This window comes from Rhinichthys klamathensis, unplaced genomic scaffold (genome assembly GCF_029890125.1).
Source record: "Rhinichthys klamathensis goyatoka isolate OS25496 unplaced genomic scaffold, OSU_Roscu_1.1 h1tg000027l_1, whole genome shotgun sequence".
NCBI classification, from domain to species: Eukaryota; Metazoa; Chordata; class Actinopteri; order Cypriniformes; family Leuciscidae; genus Rhinichthys; species Rhinichthys klamathensis.
The window spans coordinates 771,836-796,453 of NW_026606577.1; the positions used below are offsets into that span (position 1 = coordinate 771,836).

Sequence of the window (24,618 nt, forward strand, 5' to 3'; positions counted from 1 at the left end):
TATGGCTCAAAGTCAGCATCCAGAATGCGACTGACGTTTGCAATTTAAGCAGTGAATAGATTTCTCTTGCTTGTTTTAATTTCAGATATTTAATGAACTATATATTTTTTCTTATAGAGAATAAATGTTACTATTTTTGTAGTCAAGCCTTCAAGTTATGAAATATTTACTGATGTAAAATCCCTCCCCAAATGAAAAGAAACCTGCTTGCAAAGCTTGAATACAAATGGAATACTCTCATCATTTTTATTAGCCTAATGTCATGGTTTTCATTTCACCTGCGCAGCAGTCACGTCACACAGTTATTAATATTTTGACGGTCTTTTATTCTTCAATGGCATCGCAGTTTGACGTAACTTTCATCCTGTGAGAAAGAGAGAGAGAGCGCGAGAGAGAGAGATGCACTTGCTGTATTTTTGTGGTAGCGCGCGCTCAATGGGGTCACGAGGGACCGAACAAAACTCTGCGCGAGCGACCTGTGTGATGATGCTCTCGTGCTCTATAAAGTAATTGACTGTGCTTTCACCGGTGAGACTCCCACCCAACCAACGACACGTTTAGATATTCAGGCTTTTGCTGCTACATCTGACTGAACTGTAGAACTTCACGAGTTTGTGGTTGTCAAAATGAGCTCCTCGCTTCCAAAAAGCGAATCCACCACGTCCCTCATCAAAACAAACCGGAGAGTCCGCACGGACCCCGCGAGTCACCGCAACGGTCACCGGCACACGGGAGGCGGCGGCGGGGAATCGTGTTGGACCGTAGAGTGCGATGCCACCGCCCGCAGACCCCTGTGCCAACCGAAACTCGGACGAAAAGGGGAGAAGATCCAGAATCACCGCGGCCAGGATGGATATCATCAGGAGGATGGACTGCAACACTGCAAACCGTCACGGCACCACCAGCACACCATTGACCCCCCGGTCCAACTCCACGGGAATTCACGCACCAGCCGGACGCCTTCGCCGACTCTTTCCCAATCCAAGCGCTCGGAGGAAGCCGCGCTGTTCTTTGAAACGAAGGGCAAGCATCGGACGGGCTCGAATCAAAGCCTCACCTCTAGTCCACCTCCAGCGCTTCAGCACAGCAGCACGCGCGTCCCCGGGAGAGCTGGCGCGTACAGCGGCGCGCTTGATGCAGACCTCCATCCCATAGTCAAATCAGTCTTTGGACAGGTAGGGTGACTACTGTACGATACCACTAAATATAAATAAGTTATGTAGCTGATTCCTGTATCTAAGGTGACTTACAGTAGCTACATTTAAAACTAAGATCTACTCAGTAACATGGCAAGCAACTTGACTAATTAAATTCAACATCAAAAAGTGAATGATTCAAAATAAGGAACAATGTTTTAAATAGTTCTATTATGTGTTTCATCTCATGTGGTCCATAACCTTCATATATTTATGAATAGTGCTTTGCACATCAAGCTTTTTAGGTTTAAATGTAGACTATATATGGTAAAGGTGATGCATCTTTAATCACCTTTTGCCTTTTTACCAGTGCATGATTGCCCTGTATATACCGGTATATATTTTTTTTTAAATCATTCTATTAATATGAGGTCATTACAGCTCTATGTAGGCTGTATGTAAAAAACTATTAATAATATTTTAAAATATTTTTAGTATGTCTGAATGGTAACAGTCAATTTATCAACTGTGAATCAACATCACAATAAATTACTAAACATTACATCAAAATCAACAACAACAGTGTAAATCAAACTGTCAAACCATAATTATTGTGTATGCCTTGGTGCATGCTGGGAAGGCAGTGATTAAGACCGAACCATAAAATCATTGAAATATGGATTCACTAATAATCTCTTCATTAGGAATTGTTCAAACAGAATGATTATAGCATTCATAGAAAAAAAGTGTAGATTTTATTCCAAACATGTTTATATTAAGTTAACCCAAATTTAGTACAAAGAAAATACTATTATTAAAATTGAAATAAAACTCAACAGGTGATCGGATTAAATAGAAATACACTCAGTTTAAAAGTAATCACTTTTCTGCATTCCAGCTTTAAAACATTTTTGTTTTGTCTTTGCACTAAATGTCTAAGTCACTTTAGATGAAAGTGTCAGCTAAATAACTATCATTAATGAATGTTCTTCCTTATAACCTAATGCTGCCCAGCTGAATTATGGATTATGACTTCATTGTGCATCACAGTGCCTCATAGAAGATGTTCTGAATGTGTAACTGGAGTGCATGCGTCTTTGGGGATATGATCTCTCTATGATCAGATAATGATAAAACTAAATTATGTATGAGGATTTGCAGATTGAAGTGAAACAGAAGTCTCAGAGATGTCAGTTTGAATTCAGTTCAAATGGTGGTCAATCTTAAACGACTGACGGATAAATAATATGCATTTTATATAGTGAAACGGGTGGAGCTGTTGTAGAAATTGTAACCGCATGGTTGAAAGTGCATACATGGTGTAACCTGAGGATCATTTTTTAATCTATTGATGTTATTGGAGATCCTTTGAGGCTCTACAGAAACTTCCAGTAAAACACTTTATGACTTTTAAGAGTAGGCCTATATGACTTATTATGACTTTTTTGATATACACTCTCATGCAATACACTTGAAGAAAAAAAAGACAAGAAAAAAAAGAAAATAAATTGTGCTGGTAATTTTCTGCCAGGACATGATCCGTTAAGTTTATGGACATTTCCATTAACCCAAAACGCAATTAAATGCGTGATTCAAAATATGAGTAAAAACCCTGTGAAAAATCAATACAATAATTTCCTTCATATTAACACAGTACATTGGCCCTATATTTAAGGACTTTTTTTTAGAGTGTGTGTTACAGCGGGACCTGTATCAATGTCGTGTTCATGGATGATCATTCTCATCCTCACTGTAAGTCCATGCCGCTTTCTCCTCCTGCTTTCTATCTCTGAAGGACAATAACTAACCATTCGTCTAATGTGCCACAAATAACACCCTATTTCAGGTTAAAGCTTCAATAGGTCACAGACACAGAATGGCACTTGAAAACGGAAATGGAAACGAAAACAAACAAATTAACACCTCTCGCATAGCTGGGTGGTCACAAGACAAGTGTGAAGGTATGGAGCCCCTAAAGGGACAACATGGTGACAAAAAAAAATGGGATGGGAGGAAAACCTGTATTTCTGTTATGACAACTCTCAGAGTGTTTGGCATGGTAATGGATATGACAATGTTGATATGTTTGGTTTTGGCGGAATAAATTATGCTGTTTATTGCTGCTGCAGAGCAAATAAGACGTGCTGCTGTTGGTTATTGCTGCTGCCGCTGCAGAGCAAGTACAGGACTTGCTACTGCCAATACACGACACACTGCTGTACAATATAGCATACATGAATTACCCGGAATCTAGCAAATCTATACAGGTGGAGCTGGGGAAGGTGGAGGGTTTCTGAAAGCGCGCTGCAACTGCTACAGCAAATGCTGATCAAGTATTTGAAGGTTGAACAGCGAGCTCATTGGCTACTGATACAGCAGGAACCAATCAGCTGTCCCTAGAGAATGATGTGATTGCAAGCAGATTGAGTTAAGGACCTATCAGCATGTGTCATCTAGAGTTTCATGAACTTTGTAATCCAGTGCTTTTGCAAATTTCTCAGGGAAACGGAAATGTTTTGCGAGAGAATGCAAAGTCTCTCCGGGAACATAATAATTTTGCGAGAGAACACAATAGCATTGAAAGATACTTATCTCCCCATTCCATATTTTTGTCTCCTTATGGGCTCCATATAAAGGACAAAATGAAAATCGAAAGTTGCAACTTTTTTTTAAATAGCAATGTTTTAAATACCTTGTTCTGGCTGAAACTATTTTTACTTCAAGTATAACTCATTTATATCATTTTTAGCTTTAAGGACATTCCCAAACAGTGGTTTTGTCAGATTTAGATGACATTTTGAGACATTTCTGCCTCCAATTTACAATAAATATTAAACACTCACAAACTAATAGACCTTATATATTTGTGAGGATGCAATGGTTTTCATATTAAGATAATTATATTTGCCACAGCCTTAACTTAAACATACAGTAACCCTCAAACAAACCTGTTGGCATTATTAGATTTAAAGCAAAACATGATTTCAAACAGTTGGAGCACTTCAGATGTGAATTTGTTTAAATTTTTTTATGTGAAGAGAAGGGGGCAGTTATAAAGAGCCCATTCGTGTCATTATAATCGGTGCAATTTTGAATTTAAATATGTGTTTGATCAATTATTATACAGGTACCTGTAATACAGGTACAACAGAAATCACATTGTTACCACAATGCCTTTTTTGTGAACCACATCTCTGATAACGTCACAAGAAGCCTATTCTGACACCAAGCATCAGTCTTTTCAGTTGGAAACTCAAGACTTCGTATTGCCAGCAACCAGGCTGAGTGGGTCCTAGTTTTGACACGTTTGCTCGGTTTCAAGAGCCTCCCAGGCATCATTAGTCTTTGGCTTGTAAATGTCACACAGTCATTTTGTCATAACCCTTCAGTGTAACCTGCTCAAAAGTTAAAAAGCATGCACATTTCTTGAGAGAACATTCAGCCAAGACTGACGTGACACATGATTGCGATGCGGTACACTATGTTTGTATGAGCTCAGCTCGTATCCAGAAAAGCCTTGCATCTGTGAACGGAAACGCTGCTGTATTTATAGCGCCGTCGTGTCTATTTTTCTTCTCATAGTGGATTGATATTCCTCAAATACTGTGTTTCATATTTCCTTATGTAACATCAAGGCCTGCATACAATCCCTACAGAAATCATTCTCCGCCAGTAGGCGCTAAATATAGCAGCTCAAGACCTGATTAGAGAGGAGAGGGGAAAGCTGTCTTTTGTGCTGGAGTGAAAAAATTCAAATCCATTAACTACCTGACACGTGGGGTTTGAAACCGTGAAAATGAAGAGAGGATTGGAGCGTATCATCACCCTGCCGAGACTGGTCTTAATGTAAATGACAGAATATGGAGTCACATATGTTTGCGCATTAGTTTTAAAATGATCATCAGTGTTTAACTGATTGATAAGTGTGATTTTAAATCTAAAATCAACCAGTATTTTAAAATATGCAAGCAGTGTGTTATATGTACTCTAAAGGTTTAAAGTTCAATTTAGATCCATATCTACAGAAAGAATGTATTGGTGCGAGGGCGGGACAACCTGTCACTCACATGACATCACAGCAATAGCAAACCACAATCATCCAATCAGTTCCCAGTGGACAAAATCAAGCCCTGTCCTACATTTTTCTTGTTTGAGAAGCCGTTTCACTTATATACATCACAATAGGGAAGAAAAGACTATTGCAACTTCCATTTCATGCCAACTTTACAAAACCACCCGATTAAAGTTTCTACACTTCTGTGAGAAGGTGAGAACAGATAGCACCCATAATGCTTTGAAACATAAACACTCACTCAGAATTATTTACATTTACATTTATATTTAAAATTCCAAAAAAGTATAATAGCATAGAGATTTGTAAAGCACAGCTCATAAAGAATCACTTGCAAACCAAGCAGCTTTCTGTTGTTCAATCCAGCGAATTCACATGGCCAACTTAAACATGAGTGAAATTTGCTTTGGGAACTTTTTTGGCCTCAAGTGAAATTCCAGATCGCGCAGATTACTATTAGAACTCGCCCACAAAATTTCAACGAGAGACAGTCAGCTTGACTGGACCTTTTCACTACGATGCTACAATATATAAAAAAATAAGTATGCTAACTATAGAAAAGTTACTTTTTCATCCCCGTATAATTTCATCCTGATTGGCTTCATCACTGTCTCCTCTCCACCAGTAAGCTGGTGTGTGGAGGGCGTTCTGGCGCACTATGGCTGCCGTCGCATCATCCAGGTGATGCTGCACATTGGTGGTGCACATTATTTAAACATGACTAAACTTAAACATGAATATAATTGAAAGCTTTACCTTTATTATTGTTGAATTTTTATAATGATTACATTTTTGTCAGATTTCCTTGATATAACTTAATGAATCGTAGATTTATATTCTTGAAAATGGTATGGGAAAACAGGTTTATGGCTGTCATATGATATTTTCTGCTATGTTCATGTGCAGAAAGCTTTGATGTTGCTACTTAACCTTACAGTCTAATTTCACCACAAATTACCATAATATAGACCCACATTCCAAACATTCACAAATTTTCATAATGTGATCTAATGAATTGTACTACTATACTCTTGTGGATAAAACATTTCTATAAGCAGGTTTATTGTTGCTGATTGATATGGCATACATCCGAAAAAGCTTTTGTTCCTTTACCAAAACTACTACGGGCTCTATAAAATATTCACTTGTTTTTTTGTTTTTTTTTTAGAAAACATTGCAAATTTGTTTTTCAATGTAACAAATGTGTGCCCTCACTGAATTCCTTGTAATACCGGGAAATATGCGAGTATAACACCTGTGCTAGCATCCCTTCATTGGCTTCTAGTCAAATTTAGGATTAAGTATAAGATGTTATTATGGCACCAAGTTACACTAGTGAACTTCTTCAGAAACATACATCCATATGCCTTTAAGATCTGTACAAAGGTTTCAGCTAACCATTCCTAAGTCTCGACTAAAATCAAAAGGAGACAGGGCCTTCTCGGTTGCAGCTCCTTGTTTATGGAACAGTTTACCCCTCCATGTTAGATCTTGTGCCACCCTTGATGCATTTAAAGGTGCAGTGTGTGATTTTTAGCGACATCTAGCGGTTCGGTTGCGAGTTTACACTAAGGGCTCAGCCCACCGCTTACCCCTCCCTTTCGAAGAAGCTACGGTGGCTAAAACGGGACAAACATCACCGACTGAGACAGCAGAGAATAGCCAGCGTAAACCACGTTTCTGTACCACAGTCCATTATAAACCACATCATGGATAAAGTTTCAGGTGAGGATCAAGGGTCTTAATACATATAATAATAGTAATCAGCTGATTGTCTCACGAACGTAACCAGCACATTCTCCCCACATAGCAAACCCATAATACAGCGAGGGAGAAGAACCACATGAAACTATGCAACTACCGGTATATATTTTTTCTAACAGGGTAGTAAAAGTTTAGCTGGCTAATATGAGCTGTTACTGTGGCTGAGCTGGTTAAAGCGTTAAGCCTTGTTTAAACCTGACGCGTCCGCATGAGCCCAAAGGTGCGTGCGGCAAAAATGACATGATTGTAACAGCGCGCGCGCCTCCGCATCCCTAGACACCACTTACTACACACAATAGGCTTTTTTTCTCTGATTTTGGAAACTCGATCGACTTAAAATGCTTCCAAGATCGACGGGTTGGTGATTCCTGTAACTGTTTTACGGTCAATGACAAGAGTAGCCTACTAATCAGCTGTCTCACGAACTTAACCAGCACATTTATCCCCACATAGCAAAGCCATAACACAGCGAGGGAGAAGAATTAAGTTACATGAAACAATCCAACTACATATTTACACCACTGACAAGGGAAAAGTCACTACTCACGGTGTTTATGACTAGCTTCTTCTAGCTTTCTGCGGCTTCTCTTTCAAGGTAGTGACCAAACGCGCTCTGTAGCGCTGTTTGTTCGCTCTCGGCTATGGTAGAAACATGACGTCACAATATGGCGACCTTCATAGAAGAGGATTCCCGCGCCTATGTAGATATAAATGCCTCATTCTAAGGTAATAAAAACATTACGGTTAATTAAGTAAGTTCTTTATACACCACTGAACACATAGTTATGGATGTCATATTGCATTTCTGTTAATAGATACTCAAAAATGTTACACATTGCACCTTTAAATCTCATTTGAAGACTCATCTCTTTTCTCTTGCGTTTGATCGTAATACATTTTTGCTATTGTTTAATACTTTGTTTTATAATCTTAGATTGTATGTGTTGGGCTGTATGTAAAGCACTTTGGTCAACGTGTGTTGTTTTTAAATGTGCTATATAAATGAATGTGACTGATTGATACCTTATTGGGTAAGACTTTGCAATAAGGTCTCATTTGTTAACATTAGTTAATGAATAAGTTAACATGAACCTTACTATGAGCAATATATTTTTACAGCATTTATTAATCTGAGCTACCTTGTCAGATTCTTTTCAGCCGCTGTGTGTCGTAGAAGTCTTGTGCCTCTGCTCATAATCTTCCTCTCTCTCTTCTCTCTCTCTCTCTATCTCGAGGCAGAAGAGATTAATATTCTAATGCTGGTATAACTTGACCTGACTTGCGTTCACTAACATCAAATTATGCCACTAACCCGCTTTGGAGATGTACTGCGTACATCAAAAGCAAACAAATTTTGCATTGATATTGTTTTCACAGTGAGATTTCAGATCAATGCCCTCGCTCTGCCAGCAGGGGCTGCCCGTCTCAGGCTCTCTGAATGGAGTCTGACTAAATGACATTCTGTCACTCTTTGTCAAGTAGCTTGCATCCTTCCTCCCTGCTGGATCCAAACTGGGATGGAGGGATACAGGAGATGAGAATATGAAGGTGCAAGCGTGAGAGACCTTTATGTATTATGTAAGAAAGACACAACACTCAGTGTTCGGAGGCAGGTGATGCAGAACCACTTTAGCTCTGCCTCTCACTCTCTTGGCTCCATTTGCACTCATTTTTTGGGCTTTTTCCAGAGCATTCAGTCGCTCCCGCCCTCCCTCCCTCCCTCCCCATCCCACTTGGGTCACACTGACCTTGCAAGGGTCTGAGGAGGGGGAGAGATACAGAACAAGAGGGAGGGCGGAAGGCAAACGGAGGGATAGTTGAAAGAACCAGGCTTAGAAAGATATGTGAAAGCGATACAAGCTGTGTCGTAAATTCCACGTCATTTCTGTCTCCCATACAATCTCATAGTCTGTGCTATTTATAGAAGCCAGTGTGTGTGTTTTTTATTAGCCCATGGATTGCAGGGGAGGAAATGCAAAATTTCTAAGCCCTTCTCAGTCTGTGTAGTCGAGAGTGAGAGAGAATAGACCTTGAAATTCCTTCCTCGGCACATCCCAAAGGAACATGTTATTGCTCACAGCTTGATCTTTCATTGCTCAGGAGATTTCGTTGAGTTCTCACCTCAGGAAAAATAAAAAGGTGATCCTCACGATGTTCAGGTCACATTTCACCAGAAAATCAAAAATATATTTTTAATAAAATTATGACAGAAAAACATAAGAAAAAAAACATAAAATATAGAAATAATTCAAAATATAAAATCAATAAAAAAAATGAAATATGACTAAATGAAATGCCACAAAATCTTAACGGTCCTATAGCCAATTTGGGAGTAGATCTCACAGTTACGTCACTGCATCTGCACGCGCATTGTGGCGGATAAAAAACAGCAAAAAACAAGTGGAAACAAACACTGCACATCCACGGAAGAAGGGAAACATGTCTTGTTGTGCCTTTGGATGTCAGAATGCGAATGCAAAAAAACATGCTCTTCATTTTTCTAGAACACCATCGTCAAAGACTTGGTTGTAAGTCATTAAATGGAGAGACTGGACTGATGAAACCTGCAATGATACTGTATTAAAGCATAAAATTGATGTAAACAATAGATCAATATAATATACACATATGCAGTTAATAAATGGCATGATGTATCAGCCCAACAGTCAGTTTGTATTCATATTTGAACCTATTGCTCTCACAATTGCATGTTTATATGTTATAAGTACATGTTTATAATTTTTGTTTAAAAACTCAGTATTGCGAGAAAAAAGTCATATTTGTGAGATATTAATTAACCTTGTTTATTCTTTTATTCTGTGGCTTCCATATAAACTGCTACTGCAGAATTGTCACTTTCTGCCGCCAGGTAGGCTACGCTGACAAAACACATCATTGCTGTTTGCAAACACCCAAACGGTCTATATAGGTACAGCTTGATTTATTTTTTTTAGCTTGATTTTGATGTTCTTGACACATTTTGTGATATTCACCCCAAAATAGACAAATTGTGCAATTGTCAAAATACACTCTGGCTATATAGAGCATACACAAATATTTGGATTTGGATTATATTTTGGATTTGGATAGCAGCTCATATCATTTGAATTTGGAAAATATTCTCAGATCTCATCTTAAACTCCACAATCTGCATTAGGGCCAAAAATGACAATTAAAAACACCCTTTAAAAGTAGTTTGTATGACTTGTGTGCTATTACACTCAAATCATGGTAGGTTTGACATCACATGTCATTGATTCTCAAGTGTATTGTCATTTTACGCCAAACCTAATGCGCAAAAGACTTGGAACATAAAAAAAGTCATTTTTATGGTGCTTTTGTCATACTTTTTGTCCCCATTCACTGTCATTGTATGGAAAAGAGCAGAGACATTTTGCTAAATTTCTCCTTTCGTGTTCGAGTTTGGAAAGACGTTACATTGAGCAAATGGTGACAGAACCAAAAGTCTCAATTTGCTCTCCATTTAGTCTCATTGCTCACTATGTGAAAGTCTTGCAATATTAAAAAGATCCCATTTGGGATTTTTCTTTCCTGTTGGAAGGGAATGTGCATTCAGGTGCTTTTATAAAACATTTAGAACATCTATTTGTTTTTAGCTCAAGTCTTCATAGCACCAAAACAGTGCGCCACCGACACGTTGTAGGTTACCCGAGGCGAGCTCTTGACACTCGGGTACGGCAGGTGAGTGTGAAGGGTCGAGTGGAGAGAAAGACAGAGTGAAACCAAAGCTAATGAAGCGTTCGGATGGGGAAAATAACAACACTTCTGAAGAGCTGCTACATTTTTGATGCTCTTAAAAGAAGGTGAATGAATATTTCAAGAGAAATATCGAATTCTGCGCGTAAATCCGGCTCCCTTTTGGGAAACCGACATGAAATGTGTATTAAAGCGAATAATTCAAGACTTTCCAGCAGATCAGCGATCACATTTTTTCAGACAATATAAAAATCTAGTTATCAATATATACATGATTTTCATGATATATTTAAGTTTATATTTTTTTGCAAATATTCCCAAGGTCAGAGATGTTTCTTTGATCTATGTGTGTAAAGTCAAGTCACCTTCATTTATATAGCACTTTTAACAATATGGACTGTTTCAAAGCAACTTTACAGTGATAATAGGAAATGAAAGTAACAGAGATTGTTCTGGCTTTACAGCAGCTCTAGAATAAAGTTAATGTCCAGCTAAAGTTAGTTTTGATTGATTCTGTTGCAAAGATCATTAGTTATTAACTTAGGGGCCGCTAACACGACATTGTTCTAACAGAAAACCCTTAACGCGCTCCGGCCCGCTCATTCGCACAACAACAGTGCCAGGTGTCTCGAGAACGCAAACCTTGAAATAGGTTCCAAGGTGCAAGTCTTGAAAAATATATATAAATATATATATATATTATCTCTGCACAAGCTTTAAAAATGCAAACCTGTGAAAACGCTGATGGCGTGCACATGCGTATACGTGTTGAGGCTATGTGTTTGAATATATATGTGCGCGGGCGTGTAGGCTTTCTTTACAAATTGACCTCAACAAATTCCTTGTCTGGCCTTACAAATTTATAATACAGAATTATTTATCGCTTCCACATCGCCATGTGAACCGGAACTATTTTGACAACGTTTTATCTGTACAGAGGTAAAGGGAAAGAGAAGGAGGCCTTCACAGGGGAGAGACTAGTTGACACTTCAGGACTGCGTTGTAAAGATATGCTCATGCTAAAGATGAACATGAACCTCTCTGCTCATCTTCCTGTCTCTCTGGCAGCCCGTCGCCGTGTCCAACAGGATTATCCATGACCTCACGCCTTCATTAAAATGAAGAAGTACTTATGAACATCGCTGTCAGAATGATCCGTTTTGTGCATGTGTGGCTCAAATGCTCGAGTTCCTGGAGTTTAAATGCAAGAGCGTATGACACCAGCAACACTGAGGTCATGGAAAAAGAAAAAAAGAAAGAGTGTATGTCATTCAACAGCAGAGTACATTTAACATTTATTCATTGAGCAGACACTTTTATCCAAAGCAACAAATGAGGAACAACACAAATGCAAGTTATTAATCATAAGAAGTTGACAGCATTGCAATATATTCTAAACCATGCAGAAAATGTTCCTAACACTGGAGAACAATGATTAATTAACTTGGTATTTTGACTTGTTTTCCAATACAAATATCTAAACATTAGCAAATCAAGATACATACTTGAGAAGATATTATAAGACATAGTCTTGTTTTCTGAAAATAATCTGAAAATGTTTGTGTTTTTGCTTAAAACAAGAACAAATATCTGCCAATGGGGCAGTATAGATTATTATTATTATTTATTTTATTTTATTTGCTTTAATACATTTGTAATGGAAAAAAGGATGTTTTAAAACATCATTTTTTGCAGTGCACTGCCACTGAAATGTGTGTATCTGATGCCACATTTACACATAGCCGGGTATTTAGAGAAACGAATATTTCCCCCCCTCCGTTTTCAATCATAACATCGTGCACACAACATCGTTTTCAAAAAAGTTGTCATTTACATCAACCCGCATAAATACGCCATCGAGCGCCATCATAACTATGCCAAACCTATGGGCGGGCAGTAGGGAGAAGGATAAAGCCATGCAAGTCAATCAGAATCCTCAGAATGTGACGTTTGAGAACCTAAAAACCCGTTTCTCCCAGTTGACACGGCAACACATAACCGGCGTTATCAGAAATCTCCACTTTGGCCGGAGGTTTTAGAAATAATCGGGGTTTTTTTTGTGATAAAAACTGGGTTTTCGTATAAATAAGAGAGATGGTCCTCACTGCAGAACACGAAATCCAGGGGGAGGAGTTGGATCCAGATCCAACTCCTCCCACCTTACATATACCTAAACCTACCCATCTCCACCCCCTAAACCTACCCATCTCCGCCCCTGATCCCTAACCCCACCCCTAATCCTACCCATCTCCACCCCCTAATCCTACCCATCTCCGCCCCTGATCCCTAACCCCACCCCTAATCCTACCCATCTCCACCCCCTAATCCTACCCATCTCCGCCCCTGATCCCTAACCCCACCCCTAATCCTACCCATCTCCGCCCCTGATCCCTAACCCCAACCCTAATCCTACCCATCTCCACCCCCTAATCCTACCCATCTCCGCCCCTGATCCCTAACCCCACCCCTAATCCTACCCATCTCCGCCCCTGATCCCTAACCCCACCCCTAATCCTACCCATCTCCGCCCCTGATCCCTAACCCCAACCCTAATCCTACCCATCTCCACCCCCTAATCCTACCCATCTCCGCCCCTGATCCCTAACCCCACCCCTAATCCTACCCATCTCCGCCCCTGATCCCTAACCCCACCCCTAATCCTACCCATCTCCACCCATTAGATCTGGATCCAACTCCGCCCCCTGGATCTCGTGTACTGCAATGAGGTGCTACTGAAATAAGAAGCCAAACTGCAGGGAAATATCTGCGTCTTCCCTTCGTGTAAATGGGGCTTGAGACACCACACCAGTTTCTGAAACAAAAATAAAGTGCATTAGCCAATTATCATACATCTAACATAAAAACACATCAAGGAGTATTAAGGTGGGAATGATGTTCCAGTGCAGTGTTTTTTAGTTATATATATATAACCAGCGCTTGATATTAACTTTTTTGCTCACCAGCCACTGTGGCTAGTGGTTTTTCAAAGTTACTAGCCACTCCGCATTTTCACTGACCACAATTTTGACATCGATACCATGGGGAAAAACTGCCATATAGATATTTTTAATATTATCTCATTATTTGGCAGCCGGTATATTAGGCTGCTGTTGCTTTAAGACATAACGCACAGGACCCATTATACTGTTTTAAATAGCCAATATACTTGTCTTTAGTGCAAGCACTTTGGGTGTGAGCACAAAATCTGCGGGAATGAGTACAATTATGCTCAATATGCGCAATCCCTCACCCTGTAACCAACAATATTCACCCGGAGCAAATTAAACGAGTGAGTAAAGGGACGCGGGTTTGTGTGTCAACCATAGACTGTAAAGGGTGTCAACTCGCAGTCGGACAGATTAAAGAGGGAGAACGCGTTGCTGGTGCATCCTGCGGAAGAGTTTCAGATAGTTCAGTATCGATATGTATCGAAAAATCTATATTTTTGACAACACTAGATTGCACTTAGTTTATTATTTCAGATGCCTTTTTAAAAGACTACAATTGAAAAATGTATATAGGCCTAATATAAAATTCAGCCCGCCAAAGTGGCTAGTAGGAGTGACTGTGTTACACACCACTGCTGAAATCCACCCGCATATGGCGGGTTGGCGGGTGTTAATGTCAAGCCCTGTATATAACTATAAAAACACTGCACTGGAACATCATTCCCACCTTAATACTCCTTGAGATGTTTTAATTAAGTTTAAACCACCATTAGAATTTAATTATGACAGCCAAGACATATTTTAAATGAACCAAATCATTAAACACCACAACAGTATTGTTTTATCACAAAATGTAGGGGTCTACAGAAGACTGAACATTTTCTGAAAAGGCCAAGTTGATTTTTATCAGTAAGATTGCCACACTGTAACTGTGGTTATTGTTTGATGAATGCAAAGCAGCTCTCCGTGAAAAAAAAAAGTGTGATTGATGTCACTGAAATATTGTACACATAGCGTACTGTAACACCGGTTAAACAGGTTGTGACCAGAGCACTAAATCATATCTGTGTATTTAACCTCGACATACTCCTATAAGCATTACAGTAGTGGAAAGATGACTTAAATGACCATGTGTGGAGGATTCATGCATACATTCATGCACAGTTTTGCGATTACGACAGTTCAAGAGCCGGTCTGAGCATGTATGGATATGTGCGAGTGTGTGTGCGTGTGCGAGTGTGTTTCTGCGCTGCTGGTGCGTTCTCTCGGCTGAGTTGACGTTATGAGAGTGGACGGCGCCTGGCTCTGATTTCTGATGTGTTCCGAAGTTCACAATGAGCCTCCGGTGAAGAGGCTGGCTTCAACTATGAATCATCCTCACCGACAGAGAGAGAAAGAGAGCGAGAGATAAGCCGTACATGAGTAAACCAAATAGATCAGCTGAGAATTAATCAGGAAGGTTAAATGTGTTTACAACAGAGATATTGATGGATCCAGGGGAAAATGTATGTCTTTTTCATAGCTCAGGAGTTCTTATTGAACTGATGTTTCTCATAAAGTTTCCTAAGAGAAATTAAATGAGAAATGTATTTTTTACACATTTACTAACCATTCGCTAAACATTTCACTTGCGTCTTTATCCATACAGTTTAACCATATAAAAAAAAAATACATCAAAAATATCACTGCATAGTATAAAAAGTATCATTATTTCGAGATCAAACATAGGCTCATTATAGATTGCACCTTATTACAAAAATCAGTGTTGCATGACACAATTAATGTTGCGCTATTACAGCCTGCAGAAAGGGGGCAGTAGTGATCACAACAGCAGTGCTTAATCAAATAATCATCACGTGATGAAGAAGACCATTTTTTAGTGCTGAAAACATGATGGCCGCATCCAAAATCGCATACTCTATTGAGTAGGTATACTTTTTTTGAATAAGTAATTACTTCACGACTGCTAAAAAGTATGTTCTATATAGTATGAATGTGTGTAGTATGAATATAATTTGGACGTACTACATCTGCCATGTTGTCATTAACATGTGACCTACCAGCATCAGATGCTTCTCCGCCATTCATTAATCCTCTCCCGTGGCCTCATGGGATAGTAAAGTGTCCATCGATGATCGACCATCGTATGCACACATCAGAATCTACCCGGAAATACTAGGTCATCCGGGTACTTTTTGGCTACTCTTTTATGAGTACTGCGAACGTACTGTTTTCCGCCTACTATATAGTAGGAAAGTATGCAATTTCGAATGCAGCCAATTACAACAAGGCACTCCAAAAAACAGCACAACTACACAAAAATGAAAATGAAAATGAACAGAATAATTAAGAAAAACATCATCCTATTTATCTGGGTCTTTTAAAAAATGTAAATTCCAAAATTAACTCAAATTCTTTTTGAAAAACTGAAATACATGGCTTTGTTTTAACGCTTTTGCATTTATAAATTTCCCTAAAATAAAAATATCATTCTATAAAAACTGAATGTGTATATCTTCAACTATTATACTAAAGGTTATGTCATTTATAATAAACTCAGATACCAGATCAATTTAATTTTAAGCCAATCACATGCCCGACCAAAAGACACTGCTGAGAAGAGAATTATAACAAGGCATATATACATTTTAATATATATATAAAAAAAAAATCAGATGTTTGTGTTGCAATGGTGGCCGTGTTTATGCTGTCACTCAATTAGCATAAAACAATGCTAAAACAATGCATGCAACATGTCCAAATAAACATCAATATCTTTTTTGATAGGTTATGCACATTTTGTGTGATACAGATAACTGATAATTACTCACCATTTGAAGCCAATAATCAATATATTGGCCAATATTAGATGTCAATTTACTTTTCTAGAGGTTGAATACGAAACAAAAAATAATTGACCGTTCGCAAAGACCCGCCCCCCTTAGTTACTGTCACTATGTCCGACAAGCTACGCTGCTCTCACACACACACACACACACATCATGGTCTCACGCAGTGAAAAATACATCGCGGACTGACAACACGCTGACAGACAGGGCAGACCAGGTTACTTTTCGGTTACTTTTGATATTAAACATATTAAACAAAGTCTCACCTTTCAAATTTGGTCATTTTTTGTAAAGAAATTTAAACAATAAATACCGTTTTGTGGCTCTTTAATGTGTCGTGACAGATCGCTGTAGAGCATCAGTTAAAGCTGCTCGTGATTCGATCATCTCTTCCTTCTAGTTCATTTATAGCATCAAATAAACATGAATGAACATAAGAAGGAATGTTGTTTTAACCGCGGAAAGGCATCAGTACATTCAGTTTTTCAAGTTCAAATCCTCCCATGTTCATTTATAGCATCAAATAAACATGAATGAACATAAGAAGGAATGTTGTTTTAACCGCGGAAAGGCATCAGTACATTCAGTTTTTCAAGTTCAAATCCTCCCATGTTAATGGGAGGATTGGGGGAATCCCATGTTAATGGGAGGATTGGGGGAATCTACTAACTCTCCTGACTGCTTTGTCGGACAAAATGGCAGATGGCGAAGTATGATTGGTCAGATCACCTGTCAATCAAGCTCCCTGCGAAGGGTCAATTATATAATCACAAATTTATTATTTTGTAAATAATCCACCTAAAATATTTTATAATATTAAATGGACTGCAGACTTTAGCATAATGGCAGAAAGTCTCCATTTAATCTCAATGTTGTCTAGGAGTATAATTTAAGGTTGAATAATATTTTGTCTAATTTTTCTTGTTTCCTATTAACACAAAGAGATTGTGAGGCGAAACAGGAACCATTGGGTTAAGTAGGCGAGTGCCAGCTCAGCAGGTGAATTCTGGGAAGGGCTTCCTGTTGTCCCCTAATAACCTGCCGTGGCCTTCGGCCGGTGCTCTGCATTTTGGCAGCCTTGGCGCATCCGTGCCTGGTGCCAGCCTCAACTTTTCACATGCAGCTTTTGTGTTTTGACGTCCGGTCTTTGATCTGAACACTGCCTCTCTTAGCTGGGCGGCACGACTACAAGTGTGTGTATTTTTAGCTCTGTAGCCCAACATCCGTATGTGTGTAATCGACTGTGTTCGCTCGTGAGTGTGTGTGTTTTTGTATTAGTGTCTTCAGCATCTTGCTTGGGGGAAGGTGATACGCTCGTCCATGCGAGCCTCTTTGTCTCTTTTCGCCTTGTTTGGATGGACGGTTTTAAAACTGAGCAGCTGAGAGTGAGGGAGAGAGAGAAAGAGGGAGGGAAATGAGGGGAAGAGAGAGTGGGGAAAAAAGGGAGGGTGAAAGGCAGAGAGAGAGAGAGAGAGAGAGAGAGAGAGAGAGAGAGAGAGAGAGAGAGTACAAGCAAGTGAACAAGCAATCTTGGCTTTTCTCTTCTGAGCATCCCTTCACACTGAGACACATGTCTCCTTTTCCTGATCCCTCCATCCACTTCTTCTCTCCTTCATTCCTGTCACCTTGACGTCCAGCGTCGCCACCCCTGGATCATCTACATCCTCCCCCTAAAATCCATCTTTCCTAGAAGATAAGCCTACAGACCTCATCTCACCATCTGTAATCCATGCATGGAGACATGTGGATGCATGCACACGCGCGCATGCGGCCGCTTTGACTCTCAAGCGCGCAAAATTAGCAGAAGGGACTTTACTATGGGAAACTGTGTTAAAACGCCGCTTAAGAATTTCTCCAAGAAGGTAAGATGCTCTTTCTGATAGCTGAGTGTGTGTGTGTGTGTGTATGTGGGCTACGGACTCGACCCAGACCTGGACTGTGTTGCATGGACTGTCAAAGATGAGTTTAATAGTCATGCTCTGAATTCCACTGAGTGTAGCTGTGTACAGTAATATTATGGTAATTCTCATTGTAACAGAATCTGGACTGACTGAACTTGAAATTGATGAATTTATTGAGTTTTTGCTTGCTAGAGAGAACTGGAAAACCTAAGAAACCAATCTGGAGTAGCAAAAACATTACTATGAAAAAAACGGACTTGTCCTGCCTCAGGATGTTGGATGTTTGGTTGCCGCTTTTGACCTTGGAAGTTGCTGGACATTTTCAAGAATTAATACGTTTAATAATATGCTAGATCACGCTGCCTTAAAGGGATAGTTCAACCAAAATGAAAATTCTGTCATTAATTATTCACCCTTATGTTCCAAACCCGTAAGACTTTCGTTCATCTTCGGAACACAAATGAAGATCTTTTTGATGAAATCTGAAAGCTTTCTGTCCCTCCATTGACAGCTGCGCAACTGACACTTTAACACTTCAAAAAGTTCATAAAGAGATCGTAAAACGAATCCATATGAATTGAACGGTTTAATCTGCTCAATATCGCTTAATAGGATGAACAGATTGAATTTATGCTTTTATTCGCATAAACATTGATCAGCGAACATAAACAGAGCTCAACCGAACCTGCTTGACATGCGAGAACAAACGTCATTGGTTCTTGCAGAAGCTCAAACGTGCTGCGTAAGATTGCGAGTTGTAAGTTGATGAAAGTTTATATGTGAATAAAAGCCTAAATTCAATCTGTTCATCATATAAAGCGATCGAGTCTCTTCAGAAATTTTTGGACTAAACCGCTCAATTCATATGGATTAGTTTCTGAACTTTTTGAAGCGTCAAAGTGTCAGTTGCGCAGCTGTCAATGGAGGGACAGAAAGCTTTCAGATTTCATCAAAAAGATCTTCATTTGTGTTCTGAAGATGAACGAAAGTCTTATGGGTTTGGAATGACATGAGGGTGAGTAATTAATGACAGAATTAAATTTTTTGGGGTAACCATCCCTTTAATGTACCAGCAATATAACTGCGTTTAATGATATTATACCGTAAAGTTCTTGACAATAATGTCTGAAGTTGCTGTTCTGGAAGGTTTCAGAAGTTCTTCTCAATTATCGAAATAACTTGGAATGTGCGCACTCGCACCTGCCAAGAGCCCAACGGCACAGGTTTCTTCAGAAGAATATACAAGCTGGCACCTTACAGCCTTGGCAACAGATGGAGTGTGAAGGTCATGTGCAAATAGAGGGGAGATGCAACTCACATGTTTGCACAAACATATATGTGCATGCATCATGAAAACACATTTAAAAAAGCTTGACCAGTAGTGTCAGAAGCTGCATGGCAAGATCTTTAGTATATGAGGCCAACTGAGACTGTTTGTGCCGTGTATACCTCAATCTTGCCCAGCAGTCGGATCCTGATTACTTTAGCCACATGTGGTAGGACAGGATAGCAGGAAGAGATCTAAGGAATAGAAATTAGATCTGAAGGAGAAAAAAACTTTAAGTTAATAAAATCAGTTTGATGTCAACGTAAAAACTCACTTTACTGTAATCTGTATTTGCAAGTAAAACGGGATATTCAGTGAGAAGAAGTGAGACTTTTGTCAATCAGGAATTGATTGGATCGTAAAAAGTGAGCGAGTCATGTGGCTGGAGGGGAGGAGTTGAAAAAACAGGGATTCATGACATCATCTGAAAGGAAAGTTGTTATATTTTGATGAAAGATCATAATTGCTGCGCCCCAATTCGCCTATACCTATACTATGCCCTAAAAGTATGTACTCTTACCTTGTGAAGAAAAAGTACATACTTTTGAGTGTGTACCAGAAGAGTAGGCAAGTTTTGGGACATGCTACTGTGTGCCACGTCATAATTTGCATCCTGTGTTATTTTAGTATTATACTATAGTTTTTATTAATATTTTGAATTAGCTTTTATTTTTATATTTTCAGTTATTATTTTAATGGTACAATGGTCATTTTATTGTTTTTTAAATTGAAATATTACTATTTAGGTTAATTTATTTTTTAATTTCAGTTTTAGTTTTTTAATTTACATTTTAGTGCTTTAACTTAAACTTATTTCAGTTAGTTGTCAAGGTAATACTGAAAAGTTTTTTTTAGTTTAAGTTTTTCATCTAATATTTAATATTTTATTTTAGCTTTAGCTTTAGCTTATAGTTTATTTTATTTCAAATAACAAAAATGTTTTTAATTTTAAGTTAACACTCCGCATTTCAGTTCATTTAATTTACAATAGTGAACAATTCTTCTTACTGTACTGGACAGAAAAGTAGAAGCACGTTGATCTGGCAGTCGAATACTCTCCTCATGTTTTTTGCATAATGATGCATTTAATAGTTAATGACCAAACGTATCTTTATAAAAGTTCACAATGTTGTTGTGGATTAATTAAATATTTTTCGTCAGGTAGTATTTATTATTGATCACTCCCCTTTACCTAAACCTCTCTACTCAGCCTCGCACGCGGCCACCACATTTGTAGTTTTTGAACACTTTTTATTTGTGTTTGTAGTTCTGAACCAAATCATCTTCAAAAAGCACAATGGGTTATGGGAAATATTAGAGCGTGCATGGATCTGCACTTTAAATTTTAAATCCTTTAGGATACTCATTTCAACACTACGATTCGGGACACACAGTATATATGAATTGAATACTATTTAGTACAGATAGTATTTTGCTTTGGAATAACGTGCAACACTGAATTGCGCACAATAAGACCAGGAACTTTAAAAGGATTCATGCTGACTGAGTTGAAGGTCAAGTATAGCTATCTGATTAAATAATTTGAGTGATAATTGATCAGTATAAATACAAACCGATATGGTTTTAGAAAATTTCAGTAGCTGTTTCTCGATAAGCACTCTGATTAGCTCTTAGATGACGTCGGTCTTCTCTTTAATTAACCCGTGGGTCTGTCAGTAATTGGGGAGATGCTCTTTGTGTGTTTGTGTGAGTTATATTCCGCGTGCTCTTCACCTCCTCTGCCTGTCGGCTAATTGGTCATTATAATGTGCTGGCTGACTGGTTTCATTCTTATCCTGATTAGCCCTCCACTAAACATGAGCAGTTATACAGTACGTTCTCAAACCATACTTGGTTATTTGAGAATCTGCTCTCATATAATGATGTCGGTTAGTCCATATCTTCACCCTTCAATGATCGAAACACTCGTGATCAGTGAGTTTCATTAGTGAGAACAATTCGAGAACCCCTTGGATTTGTTTTTAAAATACCTTAAGCTTAGTGTGATCATTTGTTTTTATGGCAGCAATCAAATGGCATGGCATTGCAGCAGTGTGCCGCGAGCATGAAAGTGGATGAATTATTCAGTTTGAATGATATCTGATCTTAAAGGTTCTGTCAGTTGCTGAAAGGGAAGAGAGAATAGAGGGCAAAGTCTGGCACAATGTGATTTACCCAAATAGGACATGTTCCTGGATCCAACAGCCTTTCTTGGTCTTGCATGGAACAATGTTCCTGTCAAACAACCATATCCCTAATGGTACATTTCATGCAAACTCGTATGTGGGATGCTCTGCTCTGAATATATAGATTTAGTTGTCTGTTCTATTGTCTGATGCTTGCGATTAGAATAAAAAAGATGGTTTACCGTATTTGTTTTTGAATGAAATCATTATGTTTGATGAATCTGAACATAGTGTTTATGAATGCTAAATAAAATGATCGTGTTGATGTGCGTGTTTATATGTCACAAGCTTCAAATTGGAAATGGATCTTCTGACATGCGCACACTTTTCTTTATTTTAAAAAGCAGACTTAATATTTATCCATTTCGGGTCCTAACTAGAGACGACGAGCACATAAAGCTTTGTGCTGTGCTGCTTATATTTATCAAGCCGTGAAAACGTCTACTTGTGATCCAATCGACGCATCTTAAAGGTAGGGTAGGCAATTTTCAGAGAGGCTAGCAATAGCGAGCTAGCTTTAAAGCATAAGATCCCAACCTCTCTTCAGAGCATTTTCAAAGCCACGCCTCCTTCAAAACACAGCAGGGAGCAAATAAAAGCGTCATTAGAGACGGCGTTAAACTACCTCATGTCTCAAAGCACATAACATTACAATAATAATGAACATAAACAACTTAAAGAGCACTGACCTGTTCCACCTGACTGCTGCAGATTAACTTCGCCGTTGATAGTGTTGATATTGAAATGTATAAATTCGAGTCACAAACCACTCCGAGTATAACATCACAGATTTCCAGCAGCATAAGCTCATTGTTTTGGTTCAGGAGGAACTGTAAAAGGCGGCTGCTGTTTTCGGTTGTGGTGCTCGGTGACTGACGTCTGTCTAACTCTGCATAGCATGAAACACACTGATGACGTGTGAAAATACATACGTTGACAGGCAGGCAGGACATCAAATCATTGCATTCGGACCTAATGCAATGATTGGACGAACATTTTATGGCCCTACACCTTCCACAGATGATATGTATACTAGGGGTGTAACGATACACTTATTCGTATTGAACCGTTCAACACTAGGGGTGTAACGATACACCTATTTTCCATTGAACCGTATTAAACCGAACGGTTCGTTGGACCATTTTTCCTGCCGACCAAAATTTCGTTATTTCAAATGTAGGCGCGTCACGCGTGGCAAGCGCGCTCATAATGTAAGAGACGCTGGCGTGACCACAACATTGCCCAACATCAAATGGCAAATGTAATGTAAGCGGAACGAAACCAGTCGTTATTGTGTGGTTGACGGACCGTTTATCAGTTTGGACCAATGCAGCGCGAGCCGATCTTAATCATCAGCACTGTTACTACACACCGAAATCCAGTAAAGAAAAAATTTGAATTCGCCACTGAAGTAATAACATCACTGCGAGATCTAGTGAGAAACATTCACTTTTCTCCGTTATTAACAGATCAAACAGCGCTGACGTGGAAACCAGGAAGAAACATTGTGCCATGAATGAACTATCCAGTGTCCACAGATCAGCAACATTCACCATGGGTTTACTGTAGTAACACTACTAACTGTAACCATGGAAGTTTGGCAGGAATAGTAGGCTATAATGCTTTCAAGTAACATTACGTCGGTTTTATTTTGACATTATGAATACAATGCTGCCCTCAAATGTTAATCTAAACTAAAATAAACCTTTGTTTATAACTACTACAATATTACATTTCATTTTGTCCAAGGAGCTGTTTTATTTTATATGCTCCTAAGAAAAGTCAAGTATAGCTCCATCATTGCTCAAAGTAAAAAAATATCATGCTTTATGATGTTAGTTTTGATAAAAATATAATTAAAAAAATTAAATCAAGGAAATTTCTCTGGCATTTCTTTCTTTTTGATGTATCGAAAAACGTACCGAACCGTGACACAAGTGTATCGTATCGAACCGAACCGTGAATTTTGTGAACCGTTACACCCCTAATATATACACATAAATACATTTAGATTAGACCACTTAACTTTGTGATTGCTATCAGGATGCGAAGAGACTTTCAACCAGCATAACAAAAAATGTTTCTGGATCAAATCACCTACCCTGCCTTTAATACCAGGTGAAAACAGGGCCACAGACAATGCGTTTTGGTCGAGCGAATCACAAATAGACTAAGGGAGACACATTCCCGTTTACAGCTGGTGTTTTAACTTGTCTCTTTTGTCCACTGTCGACTGCTTCTGTCCTGATTACTTCGAGGGGAGGGACTATGGGCGGGTCCCTCTGTTTTCGTCAAAACACCAGCGGGAGGGTTAAATGTTTATGTGCACTAACATTACGTCAGAGTTCTGCTGCTTGTGTTGTTAGAAAACATAATGTTACGGGGCGAGTCGACAAGTTTTCTTCGGACTGCATCTTCCGCCCACACCGAGATGAGGCACCTGGTGCACGTGCCTGATGAAGACCTGATCGGGCTAAACGTTGCACTGTTCATACATAAATATATAGTAGGGAGCTGTAACTTCAGACTGCAGCCATTATATTTTCTTTTTTTCATAAAATACATTTCCCATCATCCTCTATAGCAGCACATGAGTGCTAAAATCCATAAGACACTGATTAGAGAGAAAGTGAATTATGAAACTGTCAAGAGAATCAATTTTATTCCAACTCTAATCTCTTAAACAAGGACCACGATCTCATAAATAGGAACTTCCCA

The 24,618-nt window shown here is 38.9% G+C and overlaps 1 protein-coding gene across 4 annotated transcripts in view; it reads left to right on the top strand.

Moving 5' to 3' along the window:
- The first annotated feature begins 356 nt into the window (after positions 1–356).
- cabp1b (calcium binding protein 1b) overlaps positions 357–24,618 on the top strand; it is a 33,337-nt gene continuing 9,075 nt past the window's right edge. Inside the window, exon 1 of one of the 4 annotated variants that reach the window (XM_056243867.1) lies at positions 357–1,175. In XM_056243867.1, the coding sequence (XP_056099842.1) occupies positions 627–1,175 (549 nt within the window). In that variant the 5' untranslated portion in view covers positions 357–626. Of the gene's footprint in view, positions 1,176–17,941; positions 18,349–24,618 lie in introns of those variants that run through there. The other 3 variants (XM_056243868.1, XM_056243869.1, XM_056243870.1) reach the window with 3 other exon arrangements.